Below are 19,352 nucleotides of genomic sequence, written 5' to 3'. Positions count from 1 at the left end.
CTCTCTTATAGCTGCACCCAATGACCAACAGTGCTGACATCTGCACTGGATGGTGAAGGACTTCTGTAATTGCTGTGTTTTTCTTGCAAAAGACTTTCTCAGACAATACTAAACATACCACTAACAGAAGAGTTTGAAGGAAACTTGACAGATTATAGCTTTATTGCAACCTCCAGAATCTGGCTTTAATGTTGGTGATTCATAGCATTTCAGCATGTTGGTATTCTAGATGTTTCCATTAGAAAGTCATGAGATGGTGCAAAATAATGGAGGCAGGAGGGGGGCAAATGAAAAAACCTTTCCAGCTCCTTTTGCTTTTATAAGAGCTTATAAAAGTTCTTAAAGGCTCTAAAATAAAGCACACAGCTCCTCCCTTCATTGTTTTAAATGACAACGTGATTTTTAAAGCAATTTCATAATTTTTAAGATACAAATCTCTGTATAAATAGCCTCCCACACCACTCTTATCATATCTATTCATATTATTACACAAACACACCCTTAGATGATAACATTACTTGGTCTAACTAAAAAACCAGGCAACACAAACAGAAAATTTATTTGAGCAATTGCAAAATTCCCTTCCTTTCAAAACAAAAGCATGTCTTGGTACACACTGCACGAAGTCCGAAGATACACGTGGCATTGACTGAAAAGCTGTTTAAACTACTCTAAAACTGTTTCAATTTTTCACCTGATTCAAGAGGAATCAACATATAGTCAAAACAAAAAAAAGCCAAGTTCACCAAAGAGGCAAATTCTTCTCCTTTATGTGTGTCTAAATTAAAAATTCAAAGTGCCAATCCAACAGCTTTGCAAACCTTGCTTTATAAATAGCAAAGGGAATAAATATAAGATGATGTGGCACACAAGTGAATAACTCTACCATAATTAAGGCATGGACTCTTGTCCCATCAACCCAGCCAAATGCATTTTCAGCACACTAGATACTGCTGGAGGGTGAGTGCAACTTGAGTGCTGGTGAAAGAGCAGAAGGTAATTAAAACAGTGCTTACTTAGATCATAAGCATATTTACTTTGAAACTAAAATAATGCAAGTATTTTAACTGACGGGAGGAAGACATTTTCCTAGTCACAGAAGGATGAAAAAGCAAAACCTTTCCTACAAATTCATTGCTACAAATTAAAATCAAAGCTTTCTAAATGAAAACTTTTTTTTTTAAACAAGAATGACTGAAAACCTTGTCTCTTAATGGAAAGGGTCATAATTACATTTCTGCTTTCCCAAATTCAAAATTAGTCAGCTCTAAAATCTAACAACAAATGATACATCAAAGCACACTTGCAAAGCCAAGAACAAGGAACTTTATTCCTCCAAACAAATGCAGCACTGCCCAAGAGGCAGTGAAATATTATAGGTGTTTTAGCAAAACATGAAACAACAAAAAATCTGACAAAGTGGAGATGTTTTACTGAATTTTAAATGCTGATTTGCTTTGGAAAAAACAAGAGAGATGGTTCAGGTTAGTTAAGACTCTTAATTTAGAGTCATCTGCTTAGACTAACTGGTAAGCAGTTGTGGCAACACACCTTTCCCAAGGAAACATTGCAGGGATTAGCTCAGGTGGTTAGAACATGGTCCCACTAATAATGCCAGGCTGCAGGTTTGATCCCTGCCTGGGCCATCCACCTAAGAGCTGGGCTTGAAGGTACTTGTGTGTTCCTTCCAGCACAGAATATTCTGTGATTTAAGATGTACCACTATGACAGCATCTTGTTTTCCTGGCACAGAGACACAAGCAGAGAGAAAGCTCTATCTGACAACCCATTTTTTGCTCCCATTTTACCTTAAAAGTGTTTGGATGATCTAAAAAAAAGTGTGATTCTGTAATGCTTTTTATGTATAAATAGTATTTATGCACACATATACAGATAGATTTAAAAAATAATTTAAGCAGAAAAGGAAGGCACAAACAATAAAATTGTGTTTGCCTCAAGAGCTGGGAGCTAGCACCAGACTAAATCTTCTGTGCAATTTGTCTCTGTGATAGCGTCTTTCCTCTCTCTCTGCCATGCAGCCACAAGTCTAGAAGATATTACATATCAATATAAAATTGTAAACCAAACCTACACTCTTTTACAAAAGTAAGGTCTGTATATTTAACCCTGAGCATTGAAGGGGAAAACCTTCATCCGTATAGAAGAAGGGTACGAGAGAGAAAACACAAATAAATTAGTGTAATGAGCAATTACATAAAAATAAATGCATTACATTAATTGCCAAAACAGGAAAAAAAACACTCTGGACAAGTTCATCCTACTCCTTCAAAGCAAACCATGCAACAGTACAAATGCCAGCATTTGTCTAATTCTCAGCCATCTCTGCCACATCCTGACTCTCCAACTTCCATGCCTCCCAACTGAAGACTGAAAACCGGCACTTTCCATGCACACCAAGCATTCCTTCTTACTTCAGCTATGCAGGAAAGCCAGCAAACTACTCACATCATTATGGCAGAAAAAGATTTTTCACCCAGAGGATGGCTGGGCAATGAACAGGCTCCCCAGGGCAGCGGTCACAGCACCAACCTGAAGAGTTCAAGAAGTGTCTGGACAATACTCTCAGGCACATGGTGTGACTCTTGGGGTGTCCTGTGCAGGGCCAGGAGCTGGGCTCAATGATCCCTTCTAAATCAGGACGTTCCATGATTCTATTAATATGCAGCCCCTCAGTCCTCAAGTACTTCAGGAAGGGTGAAATTATGTAAGAATCATACCATTATTTCCAGGTAAATTTATTTATAAGTATTTATATATGCTTGAAAGGAATTCCTGCAGAACTTAGTATCTTTTGACCCACACTACCCACACTATTCTCCAAAAGCCTAGGTATAATTGTAGCTCCATATATACCAGCAACAGGCAGTTCTTAAACCTGTCAAACATTCTCTCCAAAAGCCTTCCAAGTGCTCCCAGGAGCAGTGATGATCTCTGGAAGCGCAGTGATTCTGTGTTTTTCTGGGGCTTGAGAAGGCTGCAACCAGGTACTGCAAAGCAATGGTACACAGGAGAATCTTTCAAATACAGCTTTTCCTGCATGGCAAGGACTCTAGTCCTAAAGATGAAGATTTTGTCCTTGCAAGGTCTATTTAGTTCTTCTCAACTGTTTCAACAATTAATTGCAAAAGTGCTACATTTATTACATTCTGAACCACGAAACCTTAACAGTGATGTTTAGCATCCCTCCTGCTAATGTAAAACCAAAACATTTCATGAATGATTTCCCTATTTTTACTGAAGCATGCAGAACCTTCGAGACTGTGTGTTCCCACTCTCCACACTAAGAGGTGAGGAAAAGGTATAAAAATATGTAAATGAAAGCTTGAGATAAGGTATGCCAGCAATTAACCCTAGAGTCTTGCATTAACCCCCACAGCCCCTGCAGGTTGCACTGCAGACACTTTTTTCCAACTGTAAACTCAGAAATATATTCATAATAGTTGCTTCATCTCAGTGAGTACCTTTCCACAAGCAGGCAGCAGTGGGATCTAATAAACACAGCTCTGGAACACAGGCTAATTTTCTGCTCAAAGCTTGAATGGGTGTGAATGCACCATTCAACTGGATTCTCTTATGCAAAATTCCATCAGTAAGTTTCTGCTCCACGTGCTGCCACAGACAATTCTCCATGCCATTGAGACCTCCCCGTACAGAAGCCTGTTCATTCCTCTGCTTACCAACAGTCATCTTTCAGCAAGTTACACCGGTGCTCCAAGATCCTGAGAGCTCTCAGCTAGTGGTAAATTGCTACTCTTCAGTGCTGCAATGAAATATAGCAATTCAGCATGCCCTAGATAGTGCTTTGGTATCTTAAGTCACTGGCTAAGGGCAGCAATTTGGCTTCTTTTCAACTGCAACAAGGAAAAACCCACCACATTTAAGCTCCTTAGAATGAGTCCTCCCACAAATTCCTACACTAGTTCCCAAATTTTCCATAAGAGTCTGAATGGAATGTGAACAGCTAAACAGAAATAAAGTAATTTAACTAAATTAATTAAAACATACTGTCTCCAAAATTATTATGGATAACTAAGCAGGGTCCAGAGGCATCATTTATGGCCACAACAGCTACTTTCCATAGCTCTCAGTCCCAATTCTGTTGTCGATACTCAAAAGAGTAAATCAAAAGCAACTTTTCTGAATTCAGGAGTCCAAATTGGTAGGAGAACAGAAAAAAAAGCAAGTAACGTTTCAGGCTAAGAAGGGCCAACAATGACCAAAAAAAAAAGTCCAGGAGGAAAAAAAGCTGTATGCCAAAGCAGGAAGGTCACTCCCTTTCTTTCCCTCCCCTGTTGCTTATCTTACATGACCTCTATCAGTGATGAGTTTGACACCACTTACAGCTACAAGAAATTCAGGAGTCTTTAAAAGCCAGTTTTGCTGCCAGCATGTAGATAAACTTTGTCAGCATCAAGACTCTTATAGATGTGCTTATTCTCCAGAAATGATAACCAGTGTTTTATTGCCATTGCAATAAATGGCCAGACACAGCAGTGATGATGAGCATGTGTGGGTGCACTACCCCAGCTACCAAAGAACTCAGCAGCTCCAGCCACCCGATCACTGAGATCCAAAGGCTGCAGCCTAAGAGGAATCATGGATACACAACTGCATGGCAGAGCCAAAGTGTTCTATGCTCTCTTGTGTAATTAAAGGTAAGAACTGCTGTGAGCTTCAGTCCTGGACACTGATTTTGCCCCAGGTGAAAACATCTCAGGAGGCTCTTGCTAAAAGCAGCACACCTGAGAAAGGTGCTCCTTGCCCCCATCTATGAGGCCACTTAGTCCCAGGGCAGCCAGACTGCTGAAACCATCCACAGGGCCACTCTCCAACAGCAACATGCCCGGTCCTCCAGAATATTTGCCTTTGCCCACACCATCAAAGGAAGCATATGGTGTTACTTCTGTGCATGAATTCTTCCAAGCCAGGGAAAAGACACACAGGAATCAAGTCCTCCAAGCCAGAGAAAAGACACAGAGGAATTAAGAAAAAAAACCCTAAGCTACAAGACTGAAAAAGTCATCCAAGCACATATTTGGGATCCACTTTAAGTATGTCAGAGCTCAGGTGTCAAGGACAGGGACTCATAATTGCACCTGAACCAACAACCCATGTTCCTCTGCTGCTTGTCAATGAAGCACTGCCAGACAATCAATTTTGGCAATTCCTCTCTTCCCCAGCCCACCCATAATAATTTCTCATCTCTGGAGCTGAGAGGGTATCCTGCTTTAAGCCAGCTCTGAGATACTGGAGGTGAGGAATGGTTGGGGAAGGGACTTTAACTGGGAGTTAGACTGAATGACAGATGTTAGGAAGCTAAATAGCTTTTTCCTTGAAATAAAAATTTAACTACTGAATCATAACATGCCAGTTGTTGCCACTAAAGAAAGCAAAATCTCATTGTTTCTAAACTACTTAAATACTGACAAACTAAAAGTATCACAAAACCAGCAAGATTGTCATATATCTCACAAAAATGAACTTTCCTCAGTATCTTCCTTTACCTAGAAGACCTCTACCAGACTTGCACTGATTAAAAACATCAGACTACGTATCAAAAGATAAAAGCAAATTACTTAGAGATAAAAAGATTTATTAGCTTAAAAATACATATAAGCATGGGCCACATCTTTCCCTAGATGCTTGCTAAGCAAAACTTAACCAGAGGCAGCCACATGGGGCTTTTGCTTAAACAAATCTGTGTTCACAAGAGTAACTGAATTGAATCATAGAAGAGTTAGGTTTGGAAGAGACCTCAAAGACCATCTAGTTCCAACTCAGCCACCATGTGCAGCACTGCCATCCACCAGACCAGGCTGCCTCCAGCTGCATCCAGCCTGGCCTTGAACACTTCCAGGGATGTTGGTACCCCACAGCTTCTCTGGGCAACCTGCACCAGTGCCTCACCATCCTCACAGCAAAGAATTTCTTCCAAACATCTCATCTAAATCTCTTCTCTTCCTTTAAAACTGTTCCCCCTTGTCTTGTCATTCTCTGCCTGTATAAAAATCCCTCTCCCTCTTTTTTTTAAGTCCCCTTGAAGTAATGGAAGGCTGCAGTGAGATCTTCCTGTAGCCTTCTCTTCTCCAGGCTGAACAACCCCAGCTCTCTCAGCCAGTCTTCATGGGACAAGCTTCTGCCCTCTGATCATCTCTGGCCCTCCTCAAGAGGTGCATGTCCTTCCTATGCTGGGGGCCCCAGAGCTGGATGCAGCACTGAAGGTGGGGTCCCACAAAAGCAGAGGAGAGTGGCAGAATTCCCTCCTTGCCCTGCTGCCCTCGCTGCTTTGGATGCAGCCCAGCAGAGAGTTGGCTGTCTGGCCTGCAAACACTCACTGCTGGTGCATGTCCAGCTCTTCAGCCATGAGAACCTCCACGTCCTTCTCCACAGGGCTGCTCCCAATGACCTCATCTCCCAGTCTGTGCACATAACTGGGATTGCCCCTACCCAGATGGAGCACCTTGCACTTGGACTTTTTGAGCTTCATGAGCTTTGTTATAGCTCCATGCAGTGCTTGCACCGTGACCTCATCTAGCAGGTCAGCCCAGTCTTGCAATGACACAAGTCAACTAACTTTTATATTAACCCACCACTGCTCAACATACAAATGACAAGCAGCTAAATTAAAAACACACACAGCCCGTTCTTCATAAGGTTTTTGACTTTTGTTATTCTATACCATTCATTTGTATTAACTAGACTTATGAAGATACAGCAATTAGCTGAAAATAACACAGAAGGAGCAAGTATAAGCAACTCTCAGACTGCTGCCCAGACCCTGCCAGGCCAGTTGTGTGAATGACTCTAGCAGAAATATCATCATGCTGCAGGACTGAATTAAGGTTCAGTGGGGACACAGTAGCTGCCTGAATCCAGAGCAAAGAAAGGTGGCTTCTCCAGCAACTCAAAGGCTGCTTCAGGCTGCCTGAACAGTATCCTCGACTCCTCAATTATTTTCACCTGCTTCAACGGTTATGACTAAGACTTTCAAATGTTTTTTCTCAAAGTCTTCACCAAGAAAAAGGAGCCACAGAGCACAATTTGCTGGACACTTTCAGACAATGTAAAACACTTCTCTTTTAGAAAAGGAAGGGGGAAGTCCAAGGGACACTTATTTAGTAATTAAGATGGATCCTTTGATGTTTTGCTGAAGAACTGAGGTGTAAGACAGAAGTGCATACACTCAGCCACACCAGCAAGCCCAGTTCATCTCCGATGTTGAGTACAGCTGGAGTTAGTGCAGCCACCATCGTGGGCGTGGTGCTCGGGGGCATGCCTTGCCGCTAATGAACACGTCAAAGCGCTCCTGTGTGCCCACGCCCTTCAGCCCATCATCAGCGAGGCCTCCTGGGCTCAAACCCGAGTAAAGCTCCAAGATCTGTGCTTCCTTTGCTGGCAGTGACAAGGGCACTTCATTATCTCTCTGACAATTGGAAAGAAACACAGGAGGTGATGAGAACATAATGACAGCAGCATGGGAAAAGCCTGACAATTGATTTTATAGACATCCTTTCCTCTTCCATAACAGCTTTTCAGAGGATGCACAGCACAGGTCCACACAGAGCCACCTCTACTGCCAAAATGAAGAACCTTGGACAACAGAAACAAATCTTGAAAAAACACACACATGCACACATCCTGGTGCAGTTTTTGTTTGACCGTTTCACCCGTGTCTTACGTTCCCAATCCAGCACCAAGCACGTATCCGACTGAACATACAAGCAGCCCCAGAGGTTTAAGTGCAGCCTGTGCTCTCAAAGGGGAGAGCATCCTTCACCCCTTCCCTTCCCCATCTTCTTCTGCTGTCACCAGGTCAGCTCTGAGCTGGCTGGAAGCCACAGGCACAGCTTCATGCCAGATTAAACAGAGCTGAGCCTACGGCCTGTGCTGACACTGGTGCTCCTCTGACCACAGTAACCATGAACTAAACAGGGAGCTGAAAATGAATCCAGATAAACTAGCCCAATGAAAAACAACATAAACAAAAATCATGCAAAGAGTCTTCAGCCTGCTCATTACATAGTGATAGATGTGCCAAGTCTGAGCTGAAGGGAGGCTTGCAATACAGCCCCAGATCACCTTCACCTCCCAGGAAAGGGAACAGGCAGTCAGGTTCAGCAGGGTTCCTGCATGAGAACAGCAGCCCAGACTCTGATCACTTCAAATCTGCCGTAAAACACCAAGAAGAGTCACTAACCCAGGCCACTTGAACAGCAAACAGCACAGTCCTGCTCTTGAGAGGAAACCAAAACAAACACTTCCAGCAGAAGTGTCCGATTGCATTTAAACTTCTGTGCATGTTTTACCTTTACCTTGGGGCAGGGACTACATCCATTACCCCACCAAGCAGCATGCAGCTGCCAGCCCTTCTGTAAGGAATGGTCTGTCTCAGCAATCCCAGCTGGCAATGCCCAGCCTCCTCTATTCCCTTTGTCATGTCAGCACAACTGTCACCTGGACTGCATTGTAACCTGAATTGGGGACTCAAGCTGAAAAGCAACACAAGAATTAAAAGAAGAGTGAAACACAAATCCAGCCAGATCAGCTGTGTGTCAGAGAAACACAGAAGTTCACGTGCCAGGAAGGTGACGGAGCAAACAGTCAAAGTTGGGAAATGGCCTCACCAACCTCACCACAGCCCAAGCCCAATGGGTAAAGAGCAGCTCACTCCTGATTTTCTACACTCTTTCAGTGCTGCTTAACACACTCTGCATCATCTTGGCTGTGGGTGAGGGGCACAGAAGGGGCCCCTTACTCCATTTTATTTAACCTGAATGGCCAATCCCTCTGGTGGGTCAATGGCCTGTCACTGTGCAGCCAACACCTCAGTTACACAGCAGGGCACCTGCCCGCAGGCTCTCCTAACCGAGAGCAAGATAACACAAACACCTCAGGTATAAGGTTCAGAGGATTCCCTGGGTATTGCCAGCTCTCCTGTCATTACTTGACAATAACTCCTTGTGCTTTGTACAGCTCTAAAACAGTTAATTCAGGCAGATTCCTGTGGAAAGAGCTCTGATCTTAAGTCAAGCAGCTGGAAGCCAGTGAAATGAAGAGTGTTACTTCCATGCACAGCTTTAGGAAATCTATTATTTAAATATTCTGTATAATTCTCGGGTTTGCAATTCAAAAATAAAACCAAAAGGGTTCAAGAAAAGTTCTCCATAAATTGTCTAATATCTAATGCAACTCCATTTACATTATAGTTTTAGGGATTTTTATGATTTTTCCAGAAAGAGATGACCCTTGTTTCTCTGCACATAAATTTGAGGAGAAAATTTCTGATATTTGAGAGCTTTTTCATAGGACAGACAACAGTATAAGAAAATGCATTTTAAGTTAAACTAGTTTAAAACCACAAAACACCCTTTTAATAATTAAATTAACAGTTGCACCAGTTTATTTAGGAAATTAATTTTTTTGATGGAGTCCATGTCACATAAAGCCTTTAACATGAATCTAAGGGGTCATTTTGTTTGGTTTGATTTTTGGTATTTTTTCCCTTTAGCTTCCCCAGATGTTATAAATGCAGTGAAATTCTGACAAATCTGTTATTTGGATCAGTCTAGGTGATAACATTAAAAACAGAGGACATTATTTCCTATCCCCAGTGAGAAACTGAACTTTCTCAGGAAACCTCGGCAACATTAAAAAAGGGAGGACAGGGTCCTGTCTCCCTCACCTTTGTGCATATGCAGATTGGATCAGGAGATGCTAACAAAGAACAAGCAGGATCCTTCTCCTCTCACTCCAGCTAGCACTGATCTTTGCACAGGATTTTAACTGTCAAAAGCCCAGACATCATCACATCAGAGGAAAGACATTTGCAGGAGGCACTCCTGAAAAGTCTCCCGTGCCCAAAGGGTTTCCCACAGCCCCTCTCAAGATGCCCTGGCAGAGCACTTATGAGAGACAGTGCACTAGACAGGGACAGGTTGGACATCAGCTCTTGCAAAGCTCGAGGACCACTCAGGAGTCCTCAGATCCCAGAGCCTGCTCCAGACGGAGGAGGAGCCTGGCTGGATCTCCGTGACCCAGTTATGGACCACATACTTCTAAGAATAACTTCCACATCAAGCCAGGAGAATTTTCTTCTCCCATCCCCATAAACATATCCTTTACCCTCATTACATTTTTATTAAGACATCCCTCAGCATAAGTGCCAAATAAACCTTTCAGATACTTGAATTTCTTCAGCATGCACACAGCATGTGTATGCTTCCCTATCTCAGACAATGCAGAGCAGACACAAAGAGGATAGGATTGGTGCCCAAAGAAGCAGAGACCAGGGAAAAACCAGCAGAATAGCAGAGAGAAACATGGGGACAAAAGCTCCAACCTTTATAACCGTGGACTGTTCACTGAGACAAAAATACTGCAGCAAAACCAGCGAGGTCAAACATCATTTCCCCTTATCTGATAACGATGACTGAGGAAGTTTGAATTCATAAAAGGCACATACACATCACACACCCTGGAAAGACAATCCTACCAGCCTTTGTTCAAAGCAGGAATCCCTGTACGAATAAATCAGATTTTCAAGGGAGGCAGAAATAGGGCTTGTTACAAAATTTTTCAGCCTCCCCTTAGCTCGAGCAGCACTAGTGGGCATAGCTATAATCACAGCAAACCTACATAATGGGGCTGAACTAGCTTAGCCCTTTCCCTGCAAGCAGAGAAGCTGCCACATCAGTAACTCCGTTGCTAGGGCAACTGCTTACTTTCCATATCAACTGCAAACTCGTTGCCATGGAGACACATATACAAGAAAAATTCCTCTCTATAGCCAAGGACCAGATGGTAGGGAAGTCATGGACTAACGGGCTCTACTAAGTGGGACACGGACTACAGGACATTTAGATCTGTACGTTCACAACAGGATTAATCTGAACAAGCGAATTCACAGGTCTGGCAGTATAAACAAAGCCAGGGAACTCCACATCAACTCCCCATCATGTGCTAACTTCATACTCTGGCCAACTATTATTAAACTGCTGAGCTCAATGCAAAGGGGTTTGTACAATCAAGGGCTCAGCATTTTCCCTTCTTCAGCCCAGCTCTCTGCCTCAATCCAGATCAGCCTCATTGCAGTCCCATGAACAGGCAGGCTTTTGGTTTGCCAGGTAAGCCTGATGGCACTGCAGCTGATGTGGAATAGCAGCAATGTAAAAACAAATCCTCTCTTCCACATTCCACACCCGACCTAAAAGCACCACCAGGACAGGACAAGTCAAAAAAAAGTGATTAATCCTGTCCTTTCTTTTTCCCCTCTCCATTACAATGATCTCACATCAAGAAATTCAAGCATTCACATGCAGGCAGAAAAAGCTGCAGACTACTAGATTCATATTTAGCCCCATGAATATAAACTAGTGAAACTCAAGACTGAGAAAACTACTATACGGAGGGAGTTCAAAAAAGAATTAAGTGTTCAGCAGAACTTTTTTTAGAAAAATGATTACTGAAAGGCTACATAAACAAACACTGGAAAGCACAATTATGAGAGGAAAAGCTTCTAGCTTTTCACAATGTGTCAACGCACATCAACCAGCAAATGCCTGCAATTCCCAGCACTAATTCCTTTCCCCATACTGTATATGTTTCAGAGCCCATCTTGTTAGCATTTCAGAACATGCCATTTCCTAAATATTGTTTTTTTCCATGTAAAACCAGTAAAACAGGCAGACCCCAACCATGCAATTTGCAAAAGCTGTCTGCAAGAAGTAGCATAAAATGATTCCTTACAGATGAAAGCCCCCCTTTCCCCTGCCCCATACCAAAACCAGAGAACCTCCTAGATGGACACCTTTCTTCTGAACAGCAGAGATATTTGCTGCAGGTACCAAACCAAGCCCAAGTGTGTGTGCACACACACGAAGGAATTTTCAAAGCCATCAGCTGACATTTACTGCTTTCCAAGTCCGCAATTAGCTGTCAAGCACCTGATTCAGACTCTGACCCAGGGCCAATTCTGCACTCAGGACTCTGTCTGCCACATCCCTTGGCCAGGACACCAAGAAAAACTCAGCAGGAGACTTGAATGATCTACTGTGGTGCATTTTACGTTTGAGATTCCCTTTTCATTCACCTCAAAGCTGGCTACCTGCAGTTATTAGCATCTTCAGGAAGTAGAAGAAATTCTTTCTCAAAATCTGTGACTTTCCTGGAATCAATAAAACTCCACCTTGTGATTCATACAGGCAAGGCCTCCCACCCCACCTTGCTGTCTGGCACTGCAAGCATGGCTGTAATGAGGAATTTGAGAGGCAGGTGACCAGTCATGCATTGTGCTGCAGCACGTCCCCACGGGGCAGCAGTGCAGCGCGGTATTGCTCAGATGAGCTCAGTGAATGGCCGGATATTTGACAGATACACATGAAGACAAGTTCCGCATAGGAAGGAAGCTGAAATCTAAATAGTCAACTTGTAAACAGAGGAAGAGGGTCAGAACAAAACACAAACGGCTGAGTTAAACACATGCCTTGCTAGTTACCTTATTTTGGTGTTTTTTTAAATGCATTGTATGAAGATTTCATACAGTCTGCAACAGGGCTGTAAAAGTCTGTTGTGGCATTGTTATTACAGTCTCATGTCCCAACCAGAATTTAAGACTTTGGCTTACACCAAAAAAGGTCCAGTTCAGGAACAGATTTTTTTTTTTATTTCACACATGAGCTTTCACAGCAGTTAATTGATAAAGAATACAAATATACAGCGTGTGATCAGTAATATGGGAACAGTGGATTCTAGGTAACAATACTTTTTAAAAAGAAAGAAAAAAAGATAGGCATGTCAATCCTTTAAAAATGAAAGCTCTGTAGAAAAGAAAGTTAACTCATCTAAAATGAAAAGTTGTTAGTTTGGGATAGTGCATGACTCTTCCTCTAGAGTTACTTGAGCTTCTATTCCAGACCTTTTCAAGTTAAATTGCACACAAAATAGGGAGAACAGCACCACCAAGAGAAGTCGAGTTTCAGGGTAACAAGTTACATGACAATCACAGCATTTAACTCACTGAAATACAAAAGCTGAGTGCATCTATTGTTTCTGCCAGGGTGAAGCGTTCACTTTCTGATCTTCAGCCAATTTTAGAGACAGACCATGAGTTATATGATTTTACCTGCTACTTATTTCCCTAACCTGTGAGAAGGCCTCTGAAATTAATCTGCAAGCCGGTATTTTTATCAGGATACTCATACTTTGCCAAAGATTCATCCAGTCCACTGCTTCTTGAGAAGGTCCCCTTTGGAAACTGATTCCTGCTCCCAGGCAGACCGACAGAGTAGAAGGCGATGCAAGGGACTGCCCACACTGCTCTGCTCACTTTCCCACTCCCTTGCACACAGCCTCTTCCTGCAGATGCTGATGGGGAATCAGCAGCGAAGCCGGGAAACAACAACCGAGATCCAAAGGCAAAGATGTGCTCCAGGGCTTCTGCTCTGCACCAGCTGCAGAAGTTACATCAGCCCAAAGAACACCAAGGGATTTTGGTGAATGGCAACCTTCACCTCTGATGCCAGACCTGCCTCTGCTCTTTGAAGAGTTTCTCGAAAACTCTCCTGAAATGGAACAAAGCCTCATCACCATTACCCTCCTCGTATAAAGAAAGAAATGTTTTTTTGGATTACAACACAGACCAGGGCAATAGCAATACACTCTTACATAAGGCATACCCTTCCACTATACATTTGTATAAGCCAAGAACAGCAAGCAGCCTATTTATAACATGATTACATTCATCTAGTATAGCTGGAAACCATTACCACAGCATGATAACTAAAAACAATATTTAACCACTATGCATGAAGACACCAGCTGGGGGGAAAAACACACACACACACACTGAACACTTCCTTACAGATGTCTAGACAATGAATTTAATAAAATCAGAATGAGCAATGCAAAAGAAATGCTGGCCCTCTGAACTTAATCAACTACATTACCAGACACAGGGTATCACATTCTATACTCTGTTGTTAAGGACATATTGGGGGATTAGCAGGTGAATACTTTCAGAGCCAGAGAGATTCCCATAGTTCCAAACTCACCTGACTTCGGTCTTTGTCCACTTTCTTAAAACACTTATTCAAGGACAGATTATGTCGCACAGAATTTTTCCATCCAGTGGGTGCATTTGCAAAATACGGAAAGTGTTCCAAAATCCAGTTGTATATATCCTTTACAGGCAGTCTTTTGGTTGGCGAATCCTCAATGGCCATAAATATGAGGCAGCTAAAGGAATAGGGAGGTTTGCAGTTGGGGTTCTGCTTGGCATCGTAGGGCATGTCAGAGTGGGCAGGAGACGGCGGCGTGTCATCACCGATGTCTTGCACAGGGCTAACACTCCTTAACACCGAGTCCCCAAAGCTTTTCAGCAAGTTCTTGCTCTCATGTAACCAGTTCAAATTAGTTAGTTCTTCATCTTCCATGGCCCCTTTATCTAATCTGATGGCAGGCAAAGAGAAATCTAGGTCCTCGTCATCATGAAGTGCCTTTGATAAATCACTATCTTGATAACGCTGGCTCAATCCACTGGGAACACTAATTCCTGAGCCCTCTGGCTTCTTACTGGGAGGCATGACTGGACCCATTTAGACAGCAGCTCCTGGGAGAGTGAATCCAAAGAAAAGAGAGAAAGAGAGAAAAGTTAGCTCATAAAAAGTTCCTGTGTAACAATTTGACAGCTTTTCCCTAACTGGTCGCTTGGCCTTTTGCCATCTGTATTAAACGTGACAGTTTCCCATAACACTCATCCACAACTGTTGAATAAAATTATCGAAAGTCAGTACAGGGAAGAATTTTCAGTTGATGTTATGAGATGATAATCCAGATACACCTCAGTTCTGCATTCACATGAAGCCCCACAGAGGAAATTCCAAACCATGTCTCTTTAAAGAGGAAGGAGCGTTTTCAAACCATTGAATACCCCAACTGTATCACTTTAATAAGGATGTGAATTAAAAAATAATAAGAGTGACTTATGGCCAGTTGCTTCAGATTAATTTCAGCTGTTTCACATTTGAGGACAATACAACAGCACCATGATTAAAATCATGCTGGCTAAAAGCATAGGCAGACAAACATCCATACTGACTTGGCTGCACCAAAACTCAGAAATGAGAGTGTAACTTAAAAACCAGCAAGGTCGGGAGAAAGTAGGAGGGAAAGCAACACCCGGTATTTTTGGGCCCAGGGCCAAAAAATGGGGAAGCAAGTGCCAGAGCAATAGAGCACTTTAAAAATGTATGTAAACAGAGAAGATTTTAACGTAAGCTGACCTATTTCAAACACAATAGAAAAAAACAAGAGTCAGAAAGACCCCCCTGATGGTCAGCAGTGGCCTGTGAGAGGCGGGGTGGGCTGCTGAGGGTGCTGCACCAGCAGGCCCTGGGGGGACACCTGTGACACCAATATTTGGAATGTCCCGAGCACTTCCCATGCAAAGCGAAGCTGGGCCCTTGCCCAATTCCAGAGAAGCAGACAAGCCCAACAATTCTACTGCAGAAGCAGGAGACAGGCTCCCTTAGCTTCTACAAACAGTCAAACTGCCAGGAATTAGCTCTTGGACATGTGAACAGAAGTGGAACAAAAACTGGACAGAGTTAAAAACAGAATTTAAATGGACAAAACGTTCTGCACAAACACTGAACAAGAACAAAATGATTCCCTGTACCTAAAACATAACCCCAGCAGTTACCTGAAGCCATGCAGTCACGGAGTCAATACCGTAAATGAAAGCTAAAAAAAGCTACAGGTAACAACAGAATGAACTGGCTGTCTGCAGGGACAAACAGAGCAATGCAGCCATTATGGGAAAGAGAAATAATGGACTTTAATTTAGCTGTCATAAATGGGCAAAACCGAAAACTTTGAAGTTCTTTTTGTCTTTCTATCATGAAGTTACACCAAAGCAGATAGTTATTAAAAATGAAACACACAGAACTTTTCTGCAGGGAAGCACATCAATACACTCAACATCTTCAGTGAAAATGTGCAGTTTTACTTGAGTAAGTATGTGGAAAAGGAAAAAATACCGATGCAGATGTAAACACCAGGAGGCCGAACTTGCGTCGGCCCCACTTCCTAGTTTTCAAATCTGCACCCAGTGCAACCAGAGGTAAACAAGGGAATCGCCAGCGTCCAGGGGCACGGGCATTGCCTACCTAAGCCGCACGCTTAACTTTGACTCCAAATGGAAGTTCCGTCCCATGAGCTTCTAAACAGGAAAATTATATGATGGCTGACAGTAAAGTAATTTAATTGCACTGTTGCTATGACAACACGCTGCTCTCTTTCTGTTTAATTTCCTTATTTGCCAGTATCCTCCCAAAGGGCCGTATCACTTCATGATTTTTTTTCCCGTCTCTCTCTCTCTCCCCGCTTCAGGCAGCGGGGGTGACCGGGCGGCCGCGGCCCCGCGGAGTCCCCTCGGGCCGGCACGGAGAGCCGGCAGGGAAGTCCGGCGGCGCCCGGCTCAAGAGCGGCTCGCAGCGGGGCCGCAGCGGGGCCGCCGCGGACGGGCGGGCGGGGTCCCGGGGCAGCCCCCGCGGCGGCGGGGCCCGACTGGGGCCACAACGGGGGGGATTGGGGGGGCCTGCCAGCGAGGCCCGTGGCAGCTGCAGCGGCGCCCCACCGGCAGACAAAAGAGCGGCGGTCACGGCGAGCCCCCGTTTCAGGCGGACGAACGCGCTTAACCCGCGGCGGTTCCGGCGGACGCGCCCCGCACGCGCGCGCGCCGCGGCCGGAGGGGGGCGCACCGGGGCGGGTCCCCCGCCCGCGCTCCCACCGCGCCCGCCGCGAGGGGGGGCGGCCGCCCATTGGCCGGGGCCGCAGCCAATCAATGCCGTTGCCAGGCGACCGGGGCTGCTCGGGCCGGGCGGCGCGCGCCGCGCACCCCGCCAATGCCGGCCAGGTGTCACCGGCCCGCGCGGCCCCGCGCGCCCCGCCGCACGTGTGCGCGCGTGCCCCGAGGTCCCGGCACGGGCGCCGCCGAGACCCGGCGGGACGAGCTCGGGCCGGGCGCGGCCCCGCGGCGCGGGCACGGCCGGGCTCGGCGGGGTCACGGCGGCGCGCACGCCGGGCCGCGCACCAACTCCCGACCAAGTTGTGGCGCGGGGCCGGGCCGAGCCGGGCGGGACTGCACCGCGCCGCTGTCCGCGGCCGGCCCGCGCAACCCCCGCCAACAACAACAACAGCAGCGGCAACTTACCTGGCGGGGGGCGGCGGTTTCACCGCGGTCCCTTCATGGCAGTGGCACAAAGTTTCATCTGACGGAGCCGGGCATGGCGCGCCCCCGCCTCAGCCCGAGCCCCGGGGGTGCCGCGGGGGTCCCGGCGCAAGGGGCTCCGCCGCCTGCATGGGGCCCGACTGCCCCGCGCCCGCCCCGCGCTCCCGACGGGCAGCGGTCCGCCTCGGTGCGAGCCCGAGAGCGAGAAATTGTTTCCACTGCAAACAAAAAAGGCGACACATGACCACGGAGGGAGGGGAGAGAGGGAAAACGTGGGCTGGGCCAGCCGCGACGGGAGAAGCCGCGGAAGGGAGGGCCGTCGGCGGTGGGGGAGGGCGGCGGTTGCTGCCGGCCGGCGGCGGGGACCCGGCCGTGTCCCCCGCAGGCCGCTCGCCCACCCCGGCCCCCGCCCGGCGTCCGGGTCGTGCCGGGCCGGCGGCGCTGGCCGGCGGCGGGCGGGTGTCCGAGGTCGGGCGGGAGGCGCTCGGGAGTCCCGGTGCGCCGAGAACCGGCAGCCGCGGCGCTCCCACTTGTGCGAGTCTCCTTTCCCCCCGCCCGGCCAGGCCGACCCCGACTGAAACGCGGTCTACACCGGAGGCACCGACGAGCCCCAGGAGCCCACGGCTTAGCATAGCGGAGCCCTGCTTCTGCCTCTCCCGCAAGAGGAACCGGGGAGGCATCTCTGAACACCCTCCCGGTGGGCAGGCAATTCCTGCCGAACGGGCGAAGCTGCGGCCCGGCGGCGCACACGAGCCCGGCCGGAGCCAGGCACCTGCCCCGCTGTGCCAGCCGGAGCCGGGCCCTGCGGGGTGCGCGGGCAGCGACCGGCGCCGATCCCGCCCGGCCGCTCTGCTGCTGGCTCCGGCCACTGCCGTGCTGTGCGGTGCACCGTACAGAACCGTGCTGCGGGAATCTGCAGTTACTGCCGACGGAAGGGGGGGGATATTTCCTGAAGGAAATCTGCTTTAAAAGAAGGCTTGACTCGATTAGGAAATATGGTGCATTTTCTCCTTTGCTATCATACCCTGACATAACTAGTATTAACTTGAGTAAAAAACTCCTTGCCATCAGTTGAATTAATTGAAGGGAACTAACTTGATTTAAAAATAAAGAAGTTGTCCAGTCTAGACAGCACTAGCTGAACGTACAGTCTACTATACATTATATGCCAGATCTCAAGTAGCTTCAGTGATTTGCAGCACAAAATTAAAGTATGGCTGTCTACCAGCAAAACAAGTACATGGAACTGTTTCATAGCCGGTCCAAAATCAAACATTTTCCTTTCTGGGTAAACAACGCTTGAAGATTTAGCATACTATAGAATAAATTCTCCTTTCACTATAGAAAATGCCTGCTGCAGAAATGTATACACAACATAAACTTAAGTCAGAAATACAGGTATCCTTCCCAGTGCAGTCCCCTCGGACACAGAAATTGTCACTAAGCTAGGAAGGAAAACATTTTAGCTGTTTTATTTAGAAAAGTTGGAACAGCTGCCTCAAGACCTTTAGGGAATTCTGCATTGTTTCCCAATGGATGGATTACCTCCTTTAATCTATTTAACACTCACGAAATTCCCAGTTTTAGATAAGAGTGGCAAGCACCTCATTCTCAAAGTGCAGGGATAAGAAGCATTTCATTGATTCTCTGGAACTAGAAATTCCTATCATAACTAGCTAAGACTTCTTTTGCCGATAGCTTTCCCTCCCCTACCCAGTGAACTGCTATTTCACATTCTTGCATATTTCCAAGAAGACACACCAGCAGCTGAATTGCAGAATGGGAAGAATACCTATCAGGCAGCAGAGTATCATCATTACCCACTGGCAATCCTGCCCTGTGACTCCAACAGCCCTAACACTCCAGGAGCCAGCAAGACCATTAGTTTACACCGTTCTTATCTCATGGCCGTTTGGTTTCAAACCCAAACTAAATTATCAAGTCATAACTCCACCCACCTGAACTTACTCCAAATGCTTCAGACATTTTTCTGAGTGAATCAACATGCCTCTTTATTGGCAAGCAAGGAGATTTATTGCATTTATTATCACTTGCAAAAGTCAAGTGTCTTGAAAGACTACCAAGAAGAATTCAGCTAATGAGA

The 19,352-nt window shown here is 45.8% G+C and overlaps 1 protein-coding gene across 8 annotated transcripts in view; it reads right to left on the bottom strand.

Moving 5' to 3' along the window:
• FOXN3 (forkhead box N3) overlaps positions 1–19,352 on the bottom strand; it is a 205,247-nt gene that overhangs the window by 115,551 nt on the left and 70,344 nt on the right. For 6 of the 8 annotated variants that reach the window (XM_063160132.1, XM_063160136.1, XM_063160135.1 and 3 more), the window contains exons 1-2: positions 17,231–17,341; positions 14,070–14,626 (exon numbers count right to left, since the gene is read on the bottom strand). In XM_063160132.1, the coding sequence (XP_063016202.1) occupies positions 14,070–14,612 (543 nt within the window). In that variant the 5' untranslated portion in view covers positions 14,613–14,626; positions 17,231–17,341. Of the gene's footprint in view, positions 1–14,069; positions 14,627–17,230; positions 17,342–19,352 lie in introns of those variants that run through there. The other 2 variants (XM_063160133.1, XM_063160134.1) reach the window with 1 other exon arrangement.

Source organism: Melospiza melodia, chromosome 6, assembly GCF_035770615.1.
Source record: "Melospiza melodia melodia isolate bMelMel2 chromosome 6, bMelMel2.pri, whole genome shotgun sequence".
Lineage (NCBI taxonomy): Eukaryota > Metazoa > Chordata > Aves > Passeriformes > Passerellidae > Melospiza > Melospiza melodia.
This window is presented reverse-complemented; position numbering and strand designations above follow the sequence as displayed.